Source organism: Mustela putorius, unplaced genomic scaffold (genome assembly GCF_011764305.1).
Source record: "Mustela putorius furo isolate JIRA1106 unplaced genomic scaffold, ASM1176430v1.1 tig00000135_pilon_pilon_pilon, whole genome shotgun sequence".
Classification (NCBI taxonomy): Eukaryota; Metazoa; Chordata; class Mammalia; order Carnivora; family Mustelidae; genus Mustela; species Mustela putorius.
This window is the reverse complement of record NW_025421292.1, coordinates 958,961-975,287: the sequence shown is the minus strand read 5'-3', so window position 1 is coordinate 975,287 and position 16,327 is coordinate 958,961. Positions and strand designations below refer to the sequence as shown.

The window sequence follows — 16,327 nt, the reverse complement described above, 5'->3', positions numbered from 1 at the left end:
GAGTGGAGAAGTGACAGGGGGAGGAATCCCATTGTAGAACAAAATATGAATTTAGTTTCTTTAGGTAAGATATTTAAAAACTCATTTGGAAATCTCATGCTGATTGCTCTGAGTATTTAAAAAAGTAACATATCCCTAACTGAACCCATTATCCTTCCTGCTCTATATCATAGTTCCAATCCCCTTTGTTCCTATTTTGTGGTTTTCTCCATGTAAAGGGTTCTCATGTCCAGAAATCCATGTCCATTTGATTATAGCTATTAACATTTGTCTACCATTCATTTATCTCTCTCCTCCCTTAATTTTTGCTTGCTTTTGATGTAAGTATTCTCTTTACTGTCAGTAATGTTAATATTCTGGGCTCTGGCTTCATTATTCCTGGTTCCAATACTCGTCTTACCTCTTAGTGTGTCAGTGAAATTTTGCTAAGAAGATATATCTTCCAAGAGAGGTGGTTAATGGGACTTAAACAGTTTAAAAATTGGTTAATAGTGTGGAAAAATCTAAGTGGATTCTTCTCTCTCCAGGAAGAGGGGGCTCATTTAACAGGAGAGACTCATATTTTATATCCTGAAGACATAAGCTTTTGAAGCCTTAGTTGCACTAAAGGCAAAGAATCCCTCAATAGTGGTAAGAAGATGATCAGAACAGGAAAAAAAGAAATATGCCAGTGTTAGCAGTGCCTTTCTCCATGAAGCCTCCAGATGTTTCTTCATTCTTATTTGAACATTTTTCTCTGAAAGCGTAAAGTACAACATCAATTCTTTTTTCATTCACATATTCACATATGACACAATTCAGGACTTGCTAACCAGTGAGAATTTGTTAAAAAAAAAAAAAGTGTGTGTGTGTGTGTGTGTGTGTGTGTGTGTGTCTTTCATCACAGAAACGTTGGGCTCCTGCTCAAATGGTTTATAGCTCCACAGCAGTCCTCCCCACTGCATGGCAAACTCCAGGTTTCAAGGTCAGTGGACATGAACCTGAAGAAAGGGCAAGCCAAACTATTAACTTTCACAAGGCTTGAACAAATTTGTGTATCTACAATAGTAGTAATATGCATTAAGGATCCACTCAACTGATTCTTCCCTTCAAACACCACCGCTCCTTCATATTTGATAACAAAAATAACAGGAAGAGAGATTTTTCTTTTAATGTGGTTTTAAAAATATTTACTTCAATACACAGTACCAGAACAGAGGAGAGGCCATGCATTTTTTGGGAATTTTCTTATGACAAATTGTTGCTGCTCAAAAAGACACTGTATTTCCCCAAAAATAACACAAGAGGAAATTCCCCCAGATATTTTTCAGTTGTCCCATTTCTCTTTCTGCCTTTGCCTCTCTGAAAGGGGCTGAAATCACACGTAGTGAAGCTGACTTACTCTCCACACAAGGACAGCTTTCTTGGAGAACATACCAATAAGAAGCCTGAGCAAGAGCAGCAGAGGTGCTGATACTTCACTTCTTATGCAAGTAATAGATGGTTAGCTTCTTGGGGGACACCCATGTCACCACTCCTTAAATGAGTTACAGAGATATTTGGAGAAGAATCAGGATAATTGTCAGTGTCATCTGAAGTTGTGCAGATGGTCACAGATGTGCCAGCACCCTGAAGGCTAAAATAAGGACGCAGGGTCTGATGTAAGGTAATTCCAATAAAAGAAAAGATGTGAGACCCATCAAGCATGTTGTAAAATGACAAATCTCCATCTTCCTGGTCCAAGAAAACTCCTATCCTTTGATGATGCTGTCTCGGTGACAGTGACTCTGAGGCGATGGGAACCTTGAATTCTCCTTCCTTGTATGCTAACACCCAGAAACCCTTCTCTGGACTTTCTACAAACCATCCATCTCTTGTTACTGAATCTAAACAAACACCCACAGCCCATTTAGTTTCAGGTCCAGCTTCTGTCCCAATATTGACTTCTACCTCCCAGTAATATCTCCCTGTTTCAAAGGAATTCTGGCCCAGAGCACTTAAGACAGCTTCAGATTCCTCTTTTCCTTGGTATACTGAGGCATCACCGTCCTGAGGAACATTTCCCTTTAAAGAAACTTGTTTTTTATTATTAGATATGATGAGACTGCCAGGAGGTCTTTCTGAGTCCAGAGTAACAGCAACTGCAGGTATAGAGGGGAAATAGGTCATTCCACAGTGAAGACCAATTGGCCTTAGGAAAAATGCAAATACAGGGAAAAGAGAATGAAGGAAAATAAGAGGGAGAGCCACAGAAGAGGAGGTAAGACAATTTATGGTTTGTTCTGTGTCCTTCCTCAGGAGATATGTGTATATATCATAGAAAGGCAAGGCTGGATGATCTTGAGTAACCATTTGTTCCAGATGGGTCGAGACTATCTAACCAAGAGGGCTGTCTGCCTGGTCTGAAGATACCCAGAGTCAGGTATTTCAAGATGGGGTCCCTCTAGCTGCTCTCTAATGCTTGACATAATAAGAAAGCCCTGTCAGAGTTCAATCACAGTGTATCTACTTTCATTAAGCTTCTTTGGTATCATTTTCATTTGATATAATTTATTATGTAATTATTAAGTCACCTACTTCTCATGTATTTTTATTAGATTTCTAATGGTTGAAATTGTAGACTTTGTAATCAGACAGTTATGAATTTTTATAATTAATTTATCCTTAGTAAGTGTGATTTTGAAGCTACTTTGCTTCTCTCATCCTTAATTTACCTTCATAATCATATATGCAATTATGATACCTCAGCATAGGACTGTTGTGAGAAATAAACAAGATAATGTGTAGAGAACTTACAACTGTGTCTTGTCCATAATGAACACGTGGTAAATTCTTTAAGCTTCCAATAGTTATAGTAACACTAATACCAGCAGTAATAGCAGCAATAGTACTAATACCTGCAGTAATTTGTTTCTTCTCAAATAAAATATCTTCAACAGTTAGAATTTTTTCTCATAAGAATTTGTATGTGGGGATAGTAGAATGTGCTTTAGTTTTTGGAGAATTAAATTGACTAGGAAATATTTGTGGATGCAGGGATATTCAGAGTAAACCAGCATGCACTAGAAACTGATAATCAACTAATAATTCTGGAAAGATTCTAAGATGGTTTTCCACTTACACTGAGATACAACAAGCTCCTCTGCCTCAGGCCAGTGTAACAGACATCCTTCTGACCAAGTTGCCCTTGCACTGTTATTCCCATTAATAAATCTACCATATCACTTAAGTCTCAGATTAAAAATCAGTTCCTTGGGGAAATTCCTTAAATATACCATTATTTTTTCTCATGGAAATTTATTATTCCTTCACAAACTTCATCACAATTTGTACATGTACTTCTCCATGAAGTCAGAGATCAGATCTGCTTTATTTATTTGGCATTGAATAAATAGTTCTATAAATTAATGCTGGATGAATGAATGATATCAGAAAAGTAAGAAACCTGTTCACAGTTCAGCATGAGATTGAGACTGAACTGAAAATCATGAAATGAATCACCAACCAGGTTTTACTGGGAGTTTATATAAATGTAAGAGTTTCTCATTTGTGTAAGAGATTATGTGGGATAAAATAATAAAGTCGCTCACCTGCTTTGAATTGTTCCTTTCTCCAGTCTAAAAAGAAAAAAAAAATCATATGGGAAAATACATAAAGAACATGTCTTCTCAACCAGTGGGATGCTTAACCCTTATTCCTTTATTCTTTTGGACTCCCACATTCAAAATAAAATTTCTGGAATATACCACATCTCTGAAAAATGCCCTTGAAATGCCTCATGAAAATTTTGGGGTACCTGAAGTCCCAAGACAACATGAGTTACTCACCAGCATACAATTTTGCTTTTCTCCAGTCTGAAATAAAACAAAGGAATTAGATTTTCCCATTCACAAGACCTTCACTCCAGAGTATTAAATTGCTGCAACCATGTGAAATTTGCATGAAATCAACCACATGAAGTTTTATGATAGTGCTATATTTCTGTGTTCATCACTTCAATGACAATTCTAGGGTATTTGCCTTCTTTTATTTCTCATATTTCTCACATCCCACTAACATATTGTGATAAAATATGAGGTTATGACTTTTTTGGGAGAGGAGAAGTGTACTGTAAAGCCTAAAATTTCATGTGCTGCCTGATGACTTTGAGCTTCAAAGGTCTCTAAATACCTGTAAGCACCCCTGCTCTCACCAGATATGCCTCCACCCAGTAGAAGAAAATCCACACTCAACTAATTTTCCTATCAGTTGAGCCAGCTGAACCCCACCTGGTCCTCAACCTAATGGCCGTCAGCTCCCTATCAGCCTGCAGAATTACTCCAAAAAAGCCAATCACATACTTCCAAAGAAACCAGTAGCACCTCATCTTATGGTTACTAAAAAGCTTGCCTCCCTCAGCCCCTGCTGGTTCACTCTGTTCCCAAGTGCAACATGTGATCCTGCATGGCTTATGTTGTCCTCCCCCCCCCCAGGATGTGAGTATAGGTGATTAATAAACTGCTGTCAAGCTCATATGTCCAGTGGTGGGTGTCATGTGTCTAAATATCTTATCCTATTTAGGGTGGAGAAGCCCTCCCTCACTAACAAGGTGAACAGGAGATGATCAGAACAGAGGGATAGACAAGATGCTTGGTCCAACTATAACATTGATATTACTCACCCCGTTGATATAACTCCTTCCTTCTGTCTGAAATGGAACAACAACCTGTGAGATGCAAAGTACATAGCATGGAGGAAGGACTCTATTTCATCTATTACAACAAAGAAAAATGGAACACTTACCAAGCTCTTTCTTAAGCAACTCTAAAAAGGAAAGAAAACAAGTCTAAGGTTTATTTTCTAGACTATATTACCTAAGCCCAGATCCTGAATGCACTTCCACATACCTAGATCAAGAAATTCATCCTGAGAATTACTATAACCAATTCTTCTAACTCCATGTTAATACCAGTGAATTTTCTCTCTCCATTGTACTCTATTATATTTTTCTCCATGTCTTACTGGAGGTTGTGAGGTTCTAACTAAATGCACTCATGTCTGTTTGTTCCAACAGATTCCATCCATATGCTCAGCTAGAAGCCCATAAGTTCATAGATTCCACCCAGCCTGATTCACAGTTTTACCTTTGGCTTCACTTTCTTTCTCTTTTTCCTTTTGAACTTCCTGTACTCTTTTCTTCTCCTGTCGTTCTTTCCAGGCCAAAAACACAACAGCACTGAGGAAAATCCCAAGTAAGAGGAAAGTCCCAGCAAATGCTCCCTTCCAAGGAGAGGTCCTAGGGAAGAAAGATTCTGATACAGAAATCCCCAAAACCTGATTAAGAACATTACCAAGCAATCCTATCCCATCCCAATTCCTAAATATCCCCTCCTCACAACTATCCTGTCCCCCAAATGAGCAACACTGACCTGGAATAGAAATGGTTTCCACCTGCTCTTGTCCAAAGAAGGGGTTCTTCATGGAACAGGACACTTCTGTCTTTGAACTGTCTTTCACAATGAGAGATGCCTCTATTTGAAACAACCCATCATCGTCTTGGTTCTCATCCTCAGAAAGAGATGGTATCTTCTCTCCTGTTGCATCTGTCCATTGTACCTCAGGTTGGGGAAACCACCCCTTGCTTGTGCATGTCAGCCTTATTCCTTTATCTTCTGGACCTACCATAAAAACACGAGGACCAGAACCCAGGCCTGGAGAGAAGAAAGTAATTTGAGACCTAGACACCTTTGATCCAGAGTCCTTAATTTTACACAATAACATCAATGTGGGGACATGGACGAAGCACCATCATTCTTGGTGGGAAGAGAGGGTAGGGTTTCTTTTCTTCCTTCATGAAAAAATGGGTAATTGTAGCTAAATCTCAAGAAATTTGAAGCTGATACTAGGACTACTGATGCCCACCACATCTGCTCTACCCAGGGATATTTGCAATTGGCCATAGAAGGAAAAGAGCAGAGTAAATTTTACAAATGTTAAGTTCTTTCAGAAAAACACCAGGGCTGCCTGGGTGGCTCAGTGGGTTAAAGCCTCTGCCTTCGGCTCAGATCATGATCCCGGGATTCTGGGATCCAGCCCCTCATCGGGCTCTTTGCTCAGCAGGGATCCTGCTTCCTCCTCTCTCTCTACATGCTTCTCTGCCTACTTGTGATCTCTGTCTGTCACATAAATAAGTAAAATCTTAAAAAGAAAAGAAAAGAAAAAGAAAAACACCAATACTTCTATATCTATCCTATATCTATCTGTTTCACTTATTGAAGTCTTAAGGAAGGCTATCTTTGATTAAACTGAGTCTTCTGTAGTGACTTCTTTAAACAATATCATTTTGTAATGTTTCCAAATTTTCTTTCTTCCCCTGAGTGAAGAATATCTAAAAGATGAAGGTTGCCTTATTCCATGAAGGAGTTGATCTATTTTTACTTTTTTTAACTTTTCCACTCTCATTTATTTCTTTTCTCTCTACCACCTCTCCTCTTTAACTTTTCACATGGGCCCACTAGGGGATCCATGTCACTTATATTAAAACAATACATTACCAGAATGTTAGAAAAATCCATTTTCTCTTTGAGAATAATGGCTATCCTGGCTTCTAAGGCTATATATTATTTTATCCTTTTAAAATTTAATATTCATGGTATGGATCCTCTTACACCTAGCTCAGTCCTACTCTGATTCCTCAGATATAGGAAATATAGTAGAAACCTCAGAGATCTTGTCTTTTTTGGATAAAAATAATGCAGCTAATAATTTTTATTACCAAATCCTGACCTGCCTGGGAGGGCCACACTTCTAAAAAACAGAAAGCAATCTGAAAGACAATTTTCAGAATTGTTTGAGGGAGCTGTCAACTGTCCTGAACAAAGGAAATTAATAGAAGTGAGTAAAACTGGTCATAAGCAAAACAGACTCAACTATAGAGCACAAACTGATAGTTACCAGAGGTTGTGTGTGTTGGGGGGTGGGGTGGAGGGGGTGAAATAGATGAAGATTACCATGATGCACACTGAATTATTGAATCACAATATTGTACACCTGAAACTAATATAACAATGTATGTTAACTACACTTGAATTAAAATAAAAAGCTTAAAAAAAAAAAGAAGTTAAGAGGAAATAGAAAACAAAAGACATCAAAGAGGAAAAAAAGAAACTGGTCATGAGCAAAATGCAACAGTCAAGGCCTAAGAAGAAAATACTAACAGACAAAAATAGATCTTGTGTCTCCTAGAAGAATATAACCAATGAAGCTCTAAGCTGAAATAAGCAAAAACTATACCTATGTTAAGAAAGAGGAACAGGACACCTGGGTGGCTCAATCAGTGTCAGCCTTCACTCAGATCATAATCCCAGGGTCCTGGGATCAAGTCCCACATTAGACTCTGCTCAATGGGGATCCTGATTTTTCCTCTGCCTACTGCTGCCTGTGTTTGTGGTCTCTCTCTCTCTCACAAATGAATAAATAATTCTTCAAAAAGAGAGAGAGAGAGAGAAAGGAGAACAGAAAGGGATGCCCATTCCTGAGCATAGAAACAGCTGTACTAGGTAGGCAAAGTTTAACTAACAGAAGATAAGTGTAGATATATAATCAATCAAGTGCTTCTAAAGATTGGATTTATGTACATCAGCCAATGAACAGATATTAAAAAGGTACTGAAAAAAAACGACACGATTTATATGAGGTTAGTTTTGGAACTGAAAAACTTTGCTTTCTACTTAGAAGATACTAGAGTGGTGGGTATTAAGGAGGGCACATATTGCATGGAGCACTGAGTATGGTGCATAAACAATGAATCTTGAAACACTGAAAAAAAGGAAAAAAAAGGAGATATAGAGTGGGATCACAGTAACAAGGCTCAGAAGAGTTTGTCACTCTTTCCTTCAAGACCTAAAGGATTTGGACTCTTCTTATTAAAGTGATACATAAAGAAGATGGATAAAGTAAGTCTACAGATATCTTGTTGGAAAAATAAAATAAGAAATATTAATTTAAGATAGGCCTAACACGTGCAAAAATGAATAAAAACATTACAATTAAGAAATTTGGGCAGAGAATAAGGTTTAGAAATAGAAACACTATGATATTGTCATTATAAGCACAAAGTATTTATAATTTGCCCTGGTGTTATGAGTTTATGGAAAATAGGCATTTGTAAATTGGTACAGATTTTCTATATCATTTGCTAATAGTATAGAAATAAGTGATAGAATTAGGAACAAATATTTTAAGCGTTCTATAAACTCTAATACCAAAATAATACTCATATAGATTAAAAATATAAATGTAAAAAGCAAGGCAATAAATCAGAGATAGGAATGAACTACAGCCATATGCATTTAACCACATAGAAAAATCTCAAAAAACAAAAAGCGAGCAAAATAAAAACAGACAAAAGAGTCCATCCACATATGTGAAATTCATAAACATACAAAAAGTAATCTGTGAGATTAGAAATCGTAATAGTGATTACTCCTGAGAAAATCATAACTGAAAAAGAAAAAAAATGGATTTTCCTGGATTTTAATTAAGCTCTGTTTCTTGATTTGAGTGCTGATTTCTCAGGTGTATTCACTTTGTGAATATTCATTATGTGGCATTTAAAATCGGTAGCAAATTCTCTGTGTATGTTATATTTCAATATATTTTACAGAAAAGATATTAGGAGGAAGGAAGGTGAAATATTTTTTTGATGTTGGTATAAAGGTGTACATCTAAGAGCACTAAAAAACTAAAAAGACATAGATAATGTTGGCAGATCAGAATATGTAATACTTCTGAATTTCTATAATCATGATCATAACCAAGAAATCATGATCACATGATTTCACTTATATGTAAAATCTAAAAACAAAACAAATGAACAAACAAACAAAACACCGAAAACAAATTCATAAATACAGGAAATAAACTGGCAGTTGTCAGAGGGGAAGGGAGTGTGGGATGGAAGAAATAAGTAAAGGAGATTAAGAGGTACAAACTTCCATTGGAAAGAAGATAGCAGAGGAACAGGAGGACCATAGGCTCACCTCATCCCATGAACACACTATATAACTATCAAATCACCCTAAATGTCCCCCAAATTGACCTGAGGATGTATGGAACAAACTCCATAACTAAAGGGAGAGAAGAGCCACATAGAAAAATGTAGGAGGTGGGAGATGTGGTTTAGGGGAGAAAGGGATTATGGGTGCTATGATAGGAAGGGAGCCATAGTTATGGAGAATGGCAAGGGAGAGGGGGGAGCACACAGGACAACACACAAGGAGAACATTTCTCCAAAGCTATCAGCTTAGAAAACAAGAATGGCTGAATTTCATTAGTTCTTTCAATCCCATAAAGTGAAAATGACAGAATGGAGACACATTTAACATGCAGTTGGATGTTAAAAGAAAGCCTGAGTAGCAATATTTACATGGGACAAACCAGACTTTAAAATAAAGACTATAACAAGAGATAAAGAAGAGCACTATATCATATTAAAAGGGAAAATCCAATCAGAAGGTCTAACAATTGTAAATATCTATGCTCCCAAAATGGGAGCACTCAAATATATAAGACAATAACCAACATGAAGGAACTAATTGATAATAATATAATAATAGTAGGGGACAGATCATTTAAACAGAAAATCAGCAAGGAAACAATGGCTTTGATCGATATACATCCAGATGGACTTTACAGATATATTCAGAATATTCTATTCTAAAACAACAGAATAAACATTCTTTTTAAGTGCATATGGAACATTCTTCAGAATAGATCACATATTAGGTCACAGATCAGGCCTCAAGGCGATTTTTCTGATCACAATGCTATGAAACATGAAGTAAATCTCTCTCTCTCTCTCTCTCTCTCACACACACACACACACACACACACACACACACACACATCCATGGAGGTTAAACAACATGCTACTAGCCAATGAATGGTTCAACCAAGAAATCAAATCAAAGAATAAAAACACACATGGAAACAAATGAAAATGGAAACACAGTGGTTTAAAACCTGTGGGTTGCAGCAAAAGCTGTACTAAGAGGTAAGTGTATACCAATACTGGCCTACCTCGAGAAGCAAGAAAAATCTAAAATAAACAACCTAACCATGCACATTAAGGAACTAGATAAAAGAACAACAACTGAAGCCTAAAGACAGTAAAAGGAGGGCAATAATGAAGATTAGAGCAGGGGCGCCTGGGTGGCTCAGTGAGGTAAGTGTCCAACTCTTGATTTTGGCTCTGGTCATGATCTTGAGGATCATGAGATCAAACCCTGCACTGGAAGTGGAGCCTGCTTCAGATCCTCTCTCCCCTTTCTCCATATCCTCACCAACACCTGTTGTTTCTTGTGTTGTTAATGTTAGCTCTCCTGACAGGTTTAAAATGGTATCTCATTGTGGTTTTGTTTTATATATCCCCGATAATGGGTGATGTTGAGCATCCTTCAATGTGTCTGTTGGCCCTCTGGATGTCTTCTTTGGAAAAGTGTCTATGTCTTCTGCCCATTTCTTAACTGGATCCCTGTTTTTTGAGGGTTGAGTTTGATAAGTTCTTTGTAGATTTTGGATACTAACCATTTATCAGATGTATTGTTTACATAGTTTCTTCTATGGTTTTTTTGAGCCCAGCTGGTATCCTTATAATTGTTTTAAATTCTAGTTCAGACACCTTACTTATATCTGTATTAATTAAATCCCTGGTTGGGAGTTCTGCCACATGTTCTTTCTTTTGGGATGAAGTCCTCTCTCTCATCATTTTGTTCAGAAAAGAAAAGAAGAAAGAGAAAAGAACACCAACAACAAAAAACAAAAATCAAAGAGAAAGAAAACACACACACACACACACACCACCAACAACAAGAAAAACAAAAATAAAAAACAAGAAAACCAAATAAAAACAAAATTAGATCCTGGGTGTATTTTGGTCTACTTGCTAAAAGAATCTAGATTCCAAAATAAATAAATAATAATAATAATAATAATAATGTAGAATACATTAAATTAGATAAGTGTAAACTATATATATATTAAAATTTAAAAAATAAAAAATAAATTGGAAAATGTAAGAAAATAAGTGATAAAAATAATTTCAAAGAATGAAAGTGAAACAGAAATTAGATCTTATTTCCCCTAGAGCTGAAACTTTGTAGCAGTCTGTGATCAATAAACTTGGTGTGACTAGTTATTTGTGCTGGTCTTCTGGGGGATGGACCAACTGCGTTGAGTCTCAGAATAACTTGTTTTAGTAGAAATGTGTCTTCAGGGTGGAAGAAGGTAGGGCTTGGTGTACACAGCTCCAGCCTCCAATTAGTGGTGCTATTTTGCCCCCTGAAGTCTTTCAGCACTGTTGGGCAAAGAAAAATGGCTGTAACCTGCTCTCTAGCCTCAGAGCTGAAAGTTTGGACCCCTACTTTTCAGTGAACCTTCAGAGAAGAACAATCAATCACCTTATTTGTGTCCTCAGTTTCCCTCTGAACCCTGGACTCACCTGCCTGTGTTTGAGCCTTCTTATCTCAGGTGTGCCTCAGAGTTTGCAAACTCTAAATTTCAGAGACTGTCAGATGGGGACAAATGTAGTTTCTCTAGGGAAGGTTTTCACTAAGCTTGCCAGCCTATCCCAGGAAAGTGGTCAGACAACAGCCTGGTGATTTGCAGTTTATAGCAGAAATCTGGCACCAGGATTTGCTGCTCTCCGCTGGATTCCCAGATCTTATGCCTGGGAACAGCACAGCATCTTGATCTTGGTGCCATCCATTCTTCCTGTGACCTAGGGAATCCTCAGACCATATTGTCCCTCCTGGGATTCTGCCCCTCTTCACCACGTGGGCACCTGTAAGCCAGTCAAGGCCCCCATGATAGCAGACCAAATTATTGAAGAAGCCCAAGTATCCATCAACTGATACGTGGGTAAAGAAGTGGTATATATATAATGGAATATAATTCAGCCATAAAAAAAAAAAAACAATGAAATCTTGCCACTTACAATGACATGGGTGGACCTAGAGAGTATATTGCTAAGCAAAATAAGTGAGAGAAAGAAAAATACCATATGATTTTACTCACATGTGGAATTTATGAAACAAAACAAAGAAGCAAAGTAGGAAAAAAAGGAGAGAGAGAGAGAAATAGTGTTTTAATTATGGGGAACAAACTGATGGTTATCAGAGGGGATAGGGGTAGGGAATGGCTAAGTGTATGTGTATACAGTATATATGGCAGATTATATATATATATATATTATATATATATTTGTGTATATGGAGCAGAAAATTACTTGACATATATATATAATATATATATATTTGTGTATATGGAGCAGAAAATTACTTGACATTTTAATGTGTTGTTAGCTGTGCTGAATTAACTATTGCTTGAGTTTTCCTCTAAACTTTCCCCTCTCTGATTCTGATTGTAATATTTCAGCTTCAGAAATATATGGCTTAAAGTAGGACTGCATGAATAAGACTCTTTAGCTACATTGTTGAGTACACAAATTAGTGAGAGCAATTGTGTAATAAAGGTGGGAAAAACAATGTCAATGAAGGAAACCTTGATAGAGTGATTGGGACGTTTCCCAAAACCTAACAAAGAGAGATCTTTAGATGCTTCTTATAGTGTTGCATCAAAAGTCTTTAATAGGATCACTTGAATGGCTCTGGCAGTTAAGCATATAATTCTTGATTCAGCTTAGGTCATGGTCTCAGTTCATGAGATCAAGCTCCATGAGGAGTTCTGCATGGAGCTCTGTCCTCAGCAGAGAGTCTGCTTGAGATTCTCTTTTTCCCTCCGCCCTCTCTTTCTAAGTAAATAAATAAAATCTTTATTTTTTAAGGTCTTTAATAATATCTGTGATTTAATAACTGGAGTCAAGGGGAGAGATGTAACAAAACCTGAGATGATGAGTATCCTAGCACTAACAAGGGAGGGCCCAAGACTGGAACTCTCCTCTGAATGCTTTGGGCCACATAGGACCTTTGTGTAATTACTACTCGAGGGAAAGAGGGACAGAAGCTCCAGTAAGAACTAAGACAAAGGGCTCAAAGTTTCAATATTGTTTTTAAAAGAGTTAATGTAAACATCTTTTTTTTTTTAAAGATTTTATTTATTTATCAGAGAGAGAGAGAGAGGGAGAGCAAGCACAGGCAGACAGAATGGCAGGCAGAGGCAGAGGGAGAAGCAGGCTCCCCGCTGAGCAAGGAGCCCGATGTGGGACTCGATCCCAGGACGCTGGGATCATGACCTGAGCCGAAGGCAGCTGCTTAACCAACTGAGCCACCCAGGCATCCCAAAGAGTTAATGTAAACATCTTAAAGATTAGTTTAGGAACAGAGATTAAGTTCTGCTATATAAATATAAGTTATTATAATTACAAATTATATTATGTATTTTATTTTATTATTATATATAATTATTGATATCTTTATATAAATATATAAAAAAGAGATAAAGAACATAGAACAATCTGGTATTAACAGTTACTTAGGAGGAGAAAAAGGAACATTGGAGGGAAAGGAAGGATTATCAATTTGTATTTTTGTATTTTATATTGTTCTGAATTATTTGAGTTTGATACAATGAGTTATAATTTTATTATAATTAAAAATGAAACAGCACTGATGATGATACAATTTACAGTGGTCAATTCAATATCCGGTGGACCAACCTCAGTCCATCTCAGCTTTTCACACTAAGCTCTCTCTTTTTATTCCTCAAAAGCTACTCCTGCTTCACTTAGTCACTGCACATTGATTAATTTCTGGCCTCAATCCTGTGATGACAAGTTTAATTCTCTGCAATACCAGTCCACCCTGTCACAATCCCCACAGTCACTTCCTCCACACTGCATTCAAGACTCAGCCACTGACATTCCCAGCTGAACCTCTGTCCATCATAACAGCCAGCTGGGTTTCTGGTCTCTGCCAGTAATGGTACATTTTGGTAGTCATGATGCCTTCCTTCAAAATGTGTGAAAATATACATACCAGGGAAATAAATGTATAGTAGATATTTATGGAAGTCATTAAATTTTAAAGTACAGCACATTATATGTATGAAAAGATTAAGAAAACTTCAGGTTAAATCCATTTAACCAACATAGGATGTTGACCAGCTCCAAGAATATCTGCCTTTTTGTCTGTGTTCTGTTCGTCATGCCCCCCTCGCCCCAACCAAAATCAAATGCGGAACACTTAGATTCCCGTAGAGTGATCTGTAGTCTCAGATAATTACTCACCGATCACCTTCAGCTCCAAAGTGGCTTCTTCATAGTCACTGCCTTTTTGAAAAAAACACTTGTATATTCCATTGTCTGAGATCCGGAGACCATAGATTCTCACAGCGACTCTTCCCTCGGTGATGTAATCTTTCACCAACTCTGCTCTCCCTTTGAAATCTACCAGCTGTTCTCCCGCCTGCTCCATTCCATCCTTATACACATACACAGCCTCTGAGAACTGGGAGCGGAACCACCTCAGCTCCATGCTCTCCACATTCATGGCCGGGGACACACGGCAGGGCAGAACTGTGTCTGTACCCAGCATGGCAACAATTGGCTCTGATGGGCCAATGACCAAGAATGAATCTGTGGAATAGAGCCACCATGAAAAGAATATCAATGACCTTCCGGGGCATTTTGGAACACAGCATCATTACTGGCCTAGTAGAATCCCATAGACATTCTGCTATTCACATATCAGTTCTCTGCAGCATATATTCAGGCTGAAGATGGCAGTGAACAAGACAAAGGGCATCTCTACCCAGTCAACAGGCTAATCTCTTATTAAACAAATGATTTTTAAAATTGCAATGGTGATAAATTCTATGAAGAAGGAGGGAAGAGTGCTGGGAAATCATGAAACCAGAGTTTTTAATTAGGTCTTGGCCATCAGAAAATGAATTCTTCATGAAGGAGAGGTCTGAATGAATTAGAAAAAATAATTAGTGAAATAATTCCACCTGATTCTTCTCTCTCATTCATATAATGATTTGATTGCCCTCATGTATGGGCAGATAAATCACTATATTGAAATAAAGGATTTAGAATTAATCCAGGTATATATTGAGTAGTGATGGAGTAATTTAATCCTTCTGTTCAGATAATAAAACAATCTAAGCATATAAAATAAAAAAAAATATTGTTACCTGAGCCCCACATGGACACCTGGAGAAGTAGGATAGAGAAGAGGTCTCTTAGTGCAGAGAAGTCCAGGGAACCCACCATCTTTCTCAGAGCAGACAACAGTTTGACACACAGTAAGGTCCTGAAAGTAACTGAATTAAGGACAAAAGTGGAATCCATAAGGTAACTAAGGCAGTTCACAGTGATTCTAAGAAATTACCTCCAGAAACTCTCAAACAACTGTAGTATGTCTCTCAGAGAACATCAGAGAAGACTTTAACACTCACAAAAAAGAACTTTTGTTTCTCTTCCCCAAGGAAACAGTCTTTGTCTTTTTTTTTTTTTTAAAGATTATTTAATTTATTTGACAGAGAGAGAGATCACAAGCAGGCAGAGAGAGGGGGGGAAGAAGGCTCCCCACTGAGCAGAGAGCCCGATGTGGGGCTTGATCCCAGTACCCTGAGATCATGACCCAAGCCAAAGGCAGAGGCTTAACCCACTGAGCCACCCAGGCACCCCAACAGTCTTCATCTTAACAACCATGTTCTGCAGTGAAAAATCTGTCCACAATATCTCTAATCTCTTTTCTAACTCAAGAACATCTTGTCCGGTGGACAAAGAGACACAGAGGAGGCAATGAGCAACCACAGAAAGAGATGGGTTTAGCACAAACATTAATTTGGCCTCAGTGAATTCCACCCCGTCCCCCTCCCCACATTCCTATATGATGGAGGAGCATTTGTAACTTGGCCTGTCCTCTGCCAACCCCTAGGATCCTCGCCCAAATGCTCTCAGTTCTCTCTCTCTTGCCCATCACCCACAAAATACAACACTCACATTTTTTATGTTCTTCTTACAGAGATGAAGGCATCTGGAAACTTCTCAGACTCATGGCCACAGGCACCAGGAATAAATACTCTCTGCCATTCCTCTCAGTCACCTGTTCTTGGCTGACCATAGGTCTCTCCTAGGAGAGTTTCTCCAAAATGCCAAGAAGATATCAGACTTTACAAATCATGGGGCCAGGTTTTTTTTATGGGAGTTCAGACAACTGAGAAAAAGATGGCCCCTGCATGGAATCCCTCAGCAGTACACTTCCCTTTGGCCACCCTGACACACTCAAAACCGAAAGTAAAATAAGGTAAAGAAAACAAACTTTGACCTGTCACTTATAATAAGTCATTCTAATGAGGACATACTTAAAAAGTATAGAGGAGTTCAAAAGCAAGTGATTTCTTT

At 37.8% G+C, this 16,327-nt stretch overlaps 1 protein-coding gene across 2 annotated transcripts; it reads right to left on the bottom strand.

Annotated features, from left to right (window-relative positions):
• Positions 1-1,125: 1,125 nt before the first annotated feature.
• On the bottom strand, positions 1,126-16,108 carry LOC101670957 (butyrophilin subfamily 3 member A2-like). Of its 2 annotated transcripts, XM_045074657.1 has the most exons (10): positions 15,926-16,106; positions 15,112-15,240; positions 14,204-14,551; positions 5,388-5,669; positions 5,103-5,270; positions 4,762-4,782; positions 4,640-4,666; positions 3,807-3,833; positions 3,570-3,596; positions 1,126-2,120 (listed from the first exon to the last, which is right to left on the bottom strand). In XM_045074657.1, the coding sequence occupies exons 2-10, from the start codon at positions 15,188-15,190 to the stop codon at positions 1,465-1,467; spliced, it is 1,635 nt and encodes a 544-aa protein (XP_044930592.1). In that variant the 5' UTR covers positions 15,191-15,240; positions 15,926-16,106; the 3' UTR covers positions 1,126-1,464. The 2 variants fall into 2 exon arrangements, with proteins under 2 accessions (XP_044930592.1, XP_044930591.1); XM_045074656.1 differs by having other exon boundaries at positions 5,103-5,669; positions 15,926-16,108.
• Positions 16,109-16,327: the final 219 nt, after the last annotated feature.

What these genes read in the sequence shown, in the direction of transcription:
- LOC101670957 (XM_045074656.1), bottom strand. Translation starts at nt 15,190, where the DNA reads ATGGTGGGTTCCCTGGACTTCTCTGCACTAAGAGACCTCTTCTCTATC. An exon ending in TTTGGAGCTGAAGGTGATCG is followed by an intron (nt 5,670 to 14,203) that starts GTGAGTAATTAT and finishes TCTTCTCTCCAG; the next exon opens with GCCTGGGTTCTGGTCCTCGT. An exon ending in GAAAGAAAGTGAAGCCAAAG is followed by an intron (nt 4,783 to 5,102) that starts GTAAAACTGTGA and finishes TTTCCTTTTTAG; the next exon opens with AGTTGCTTAAGAAAGAGCTT.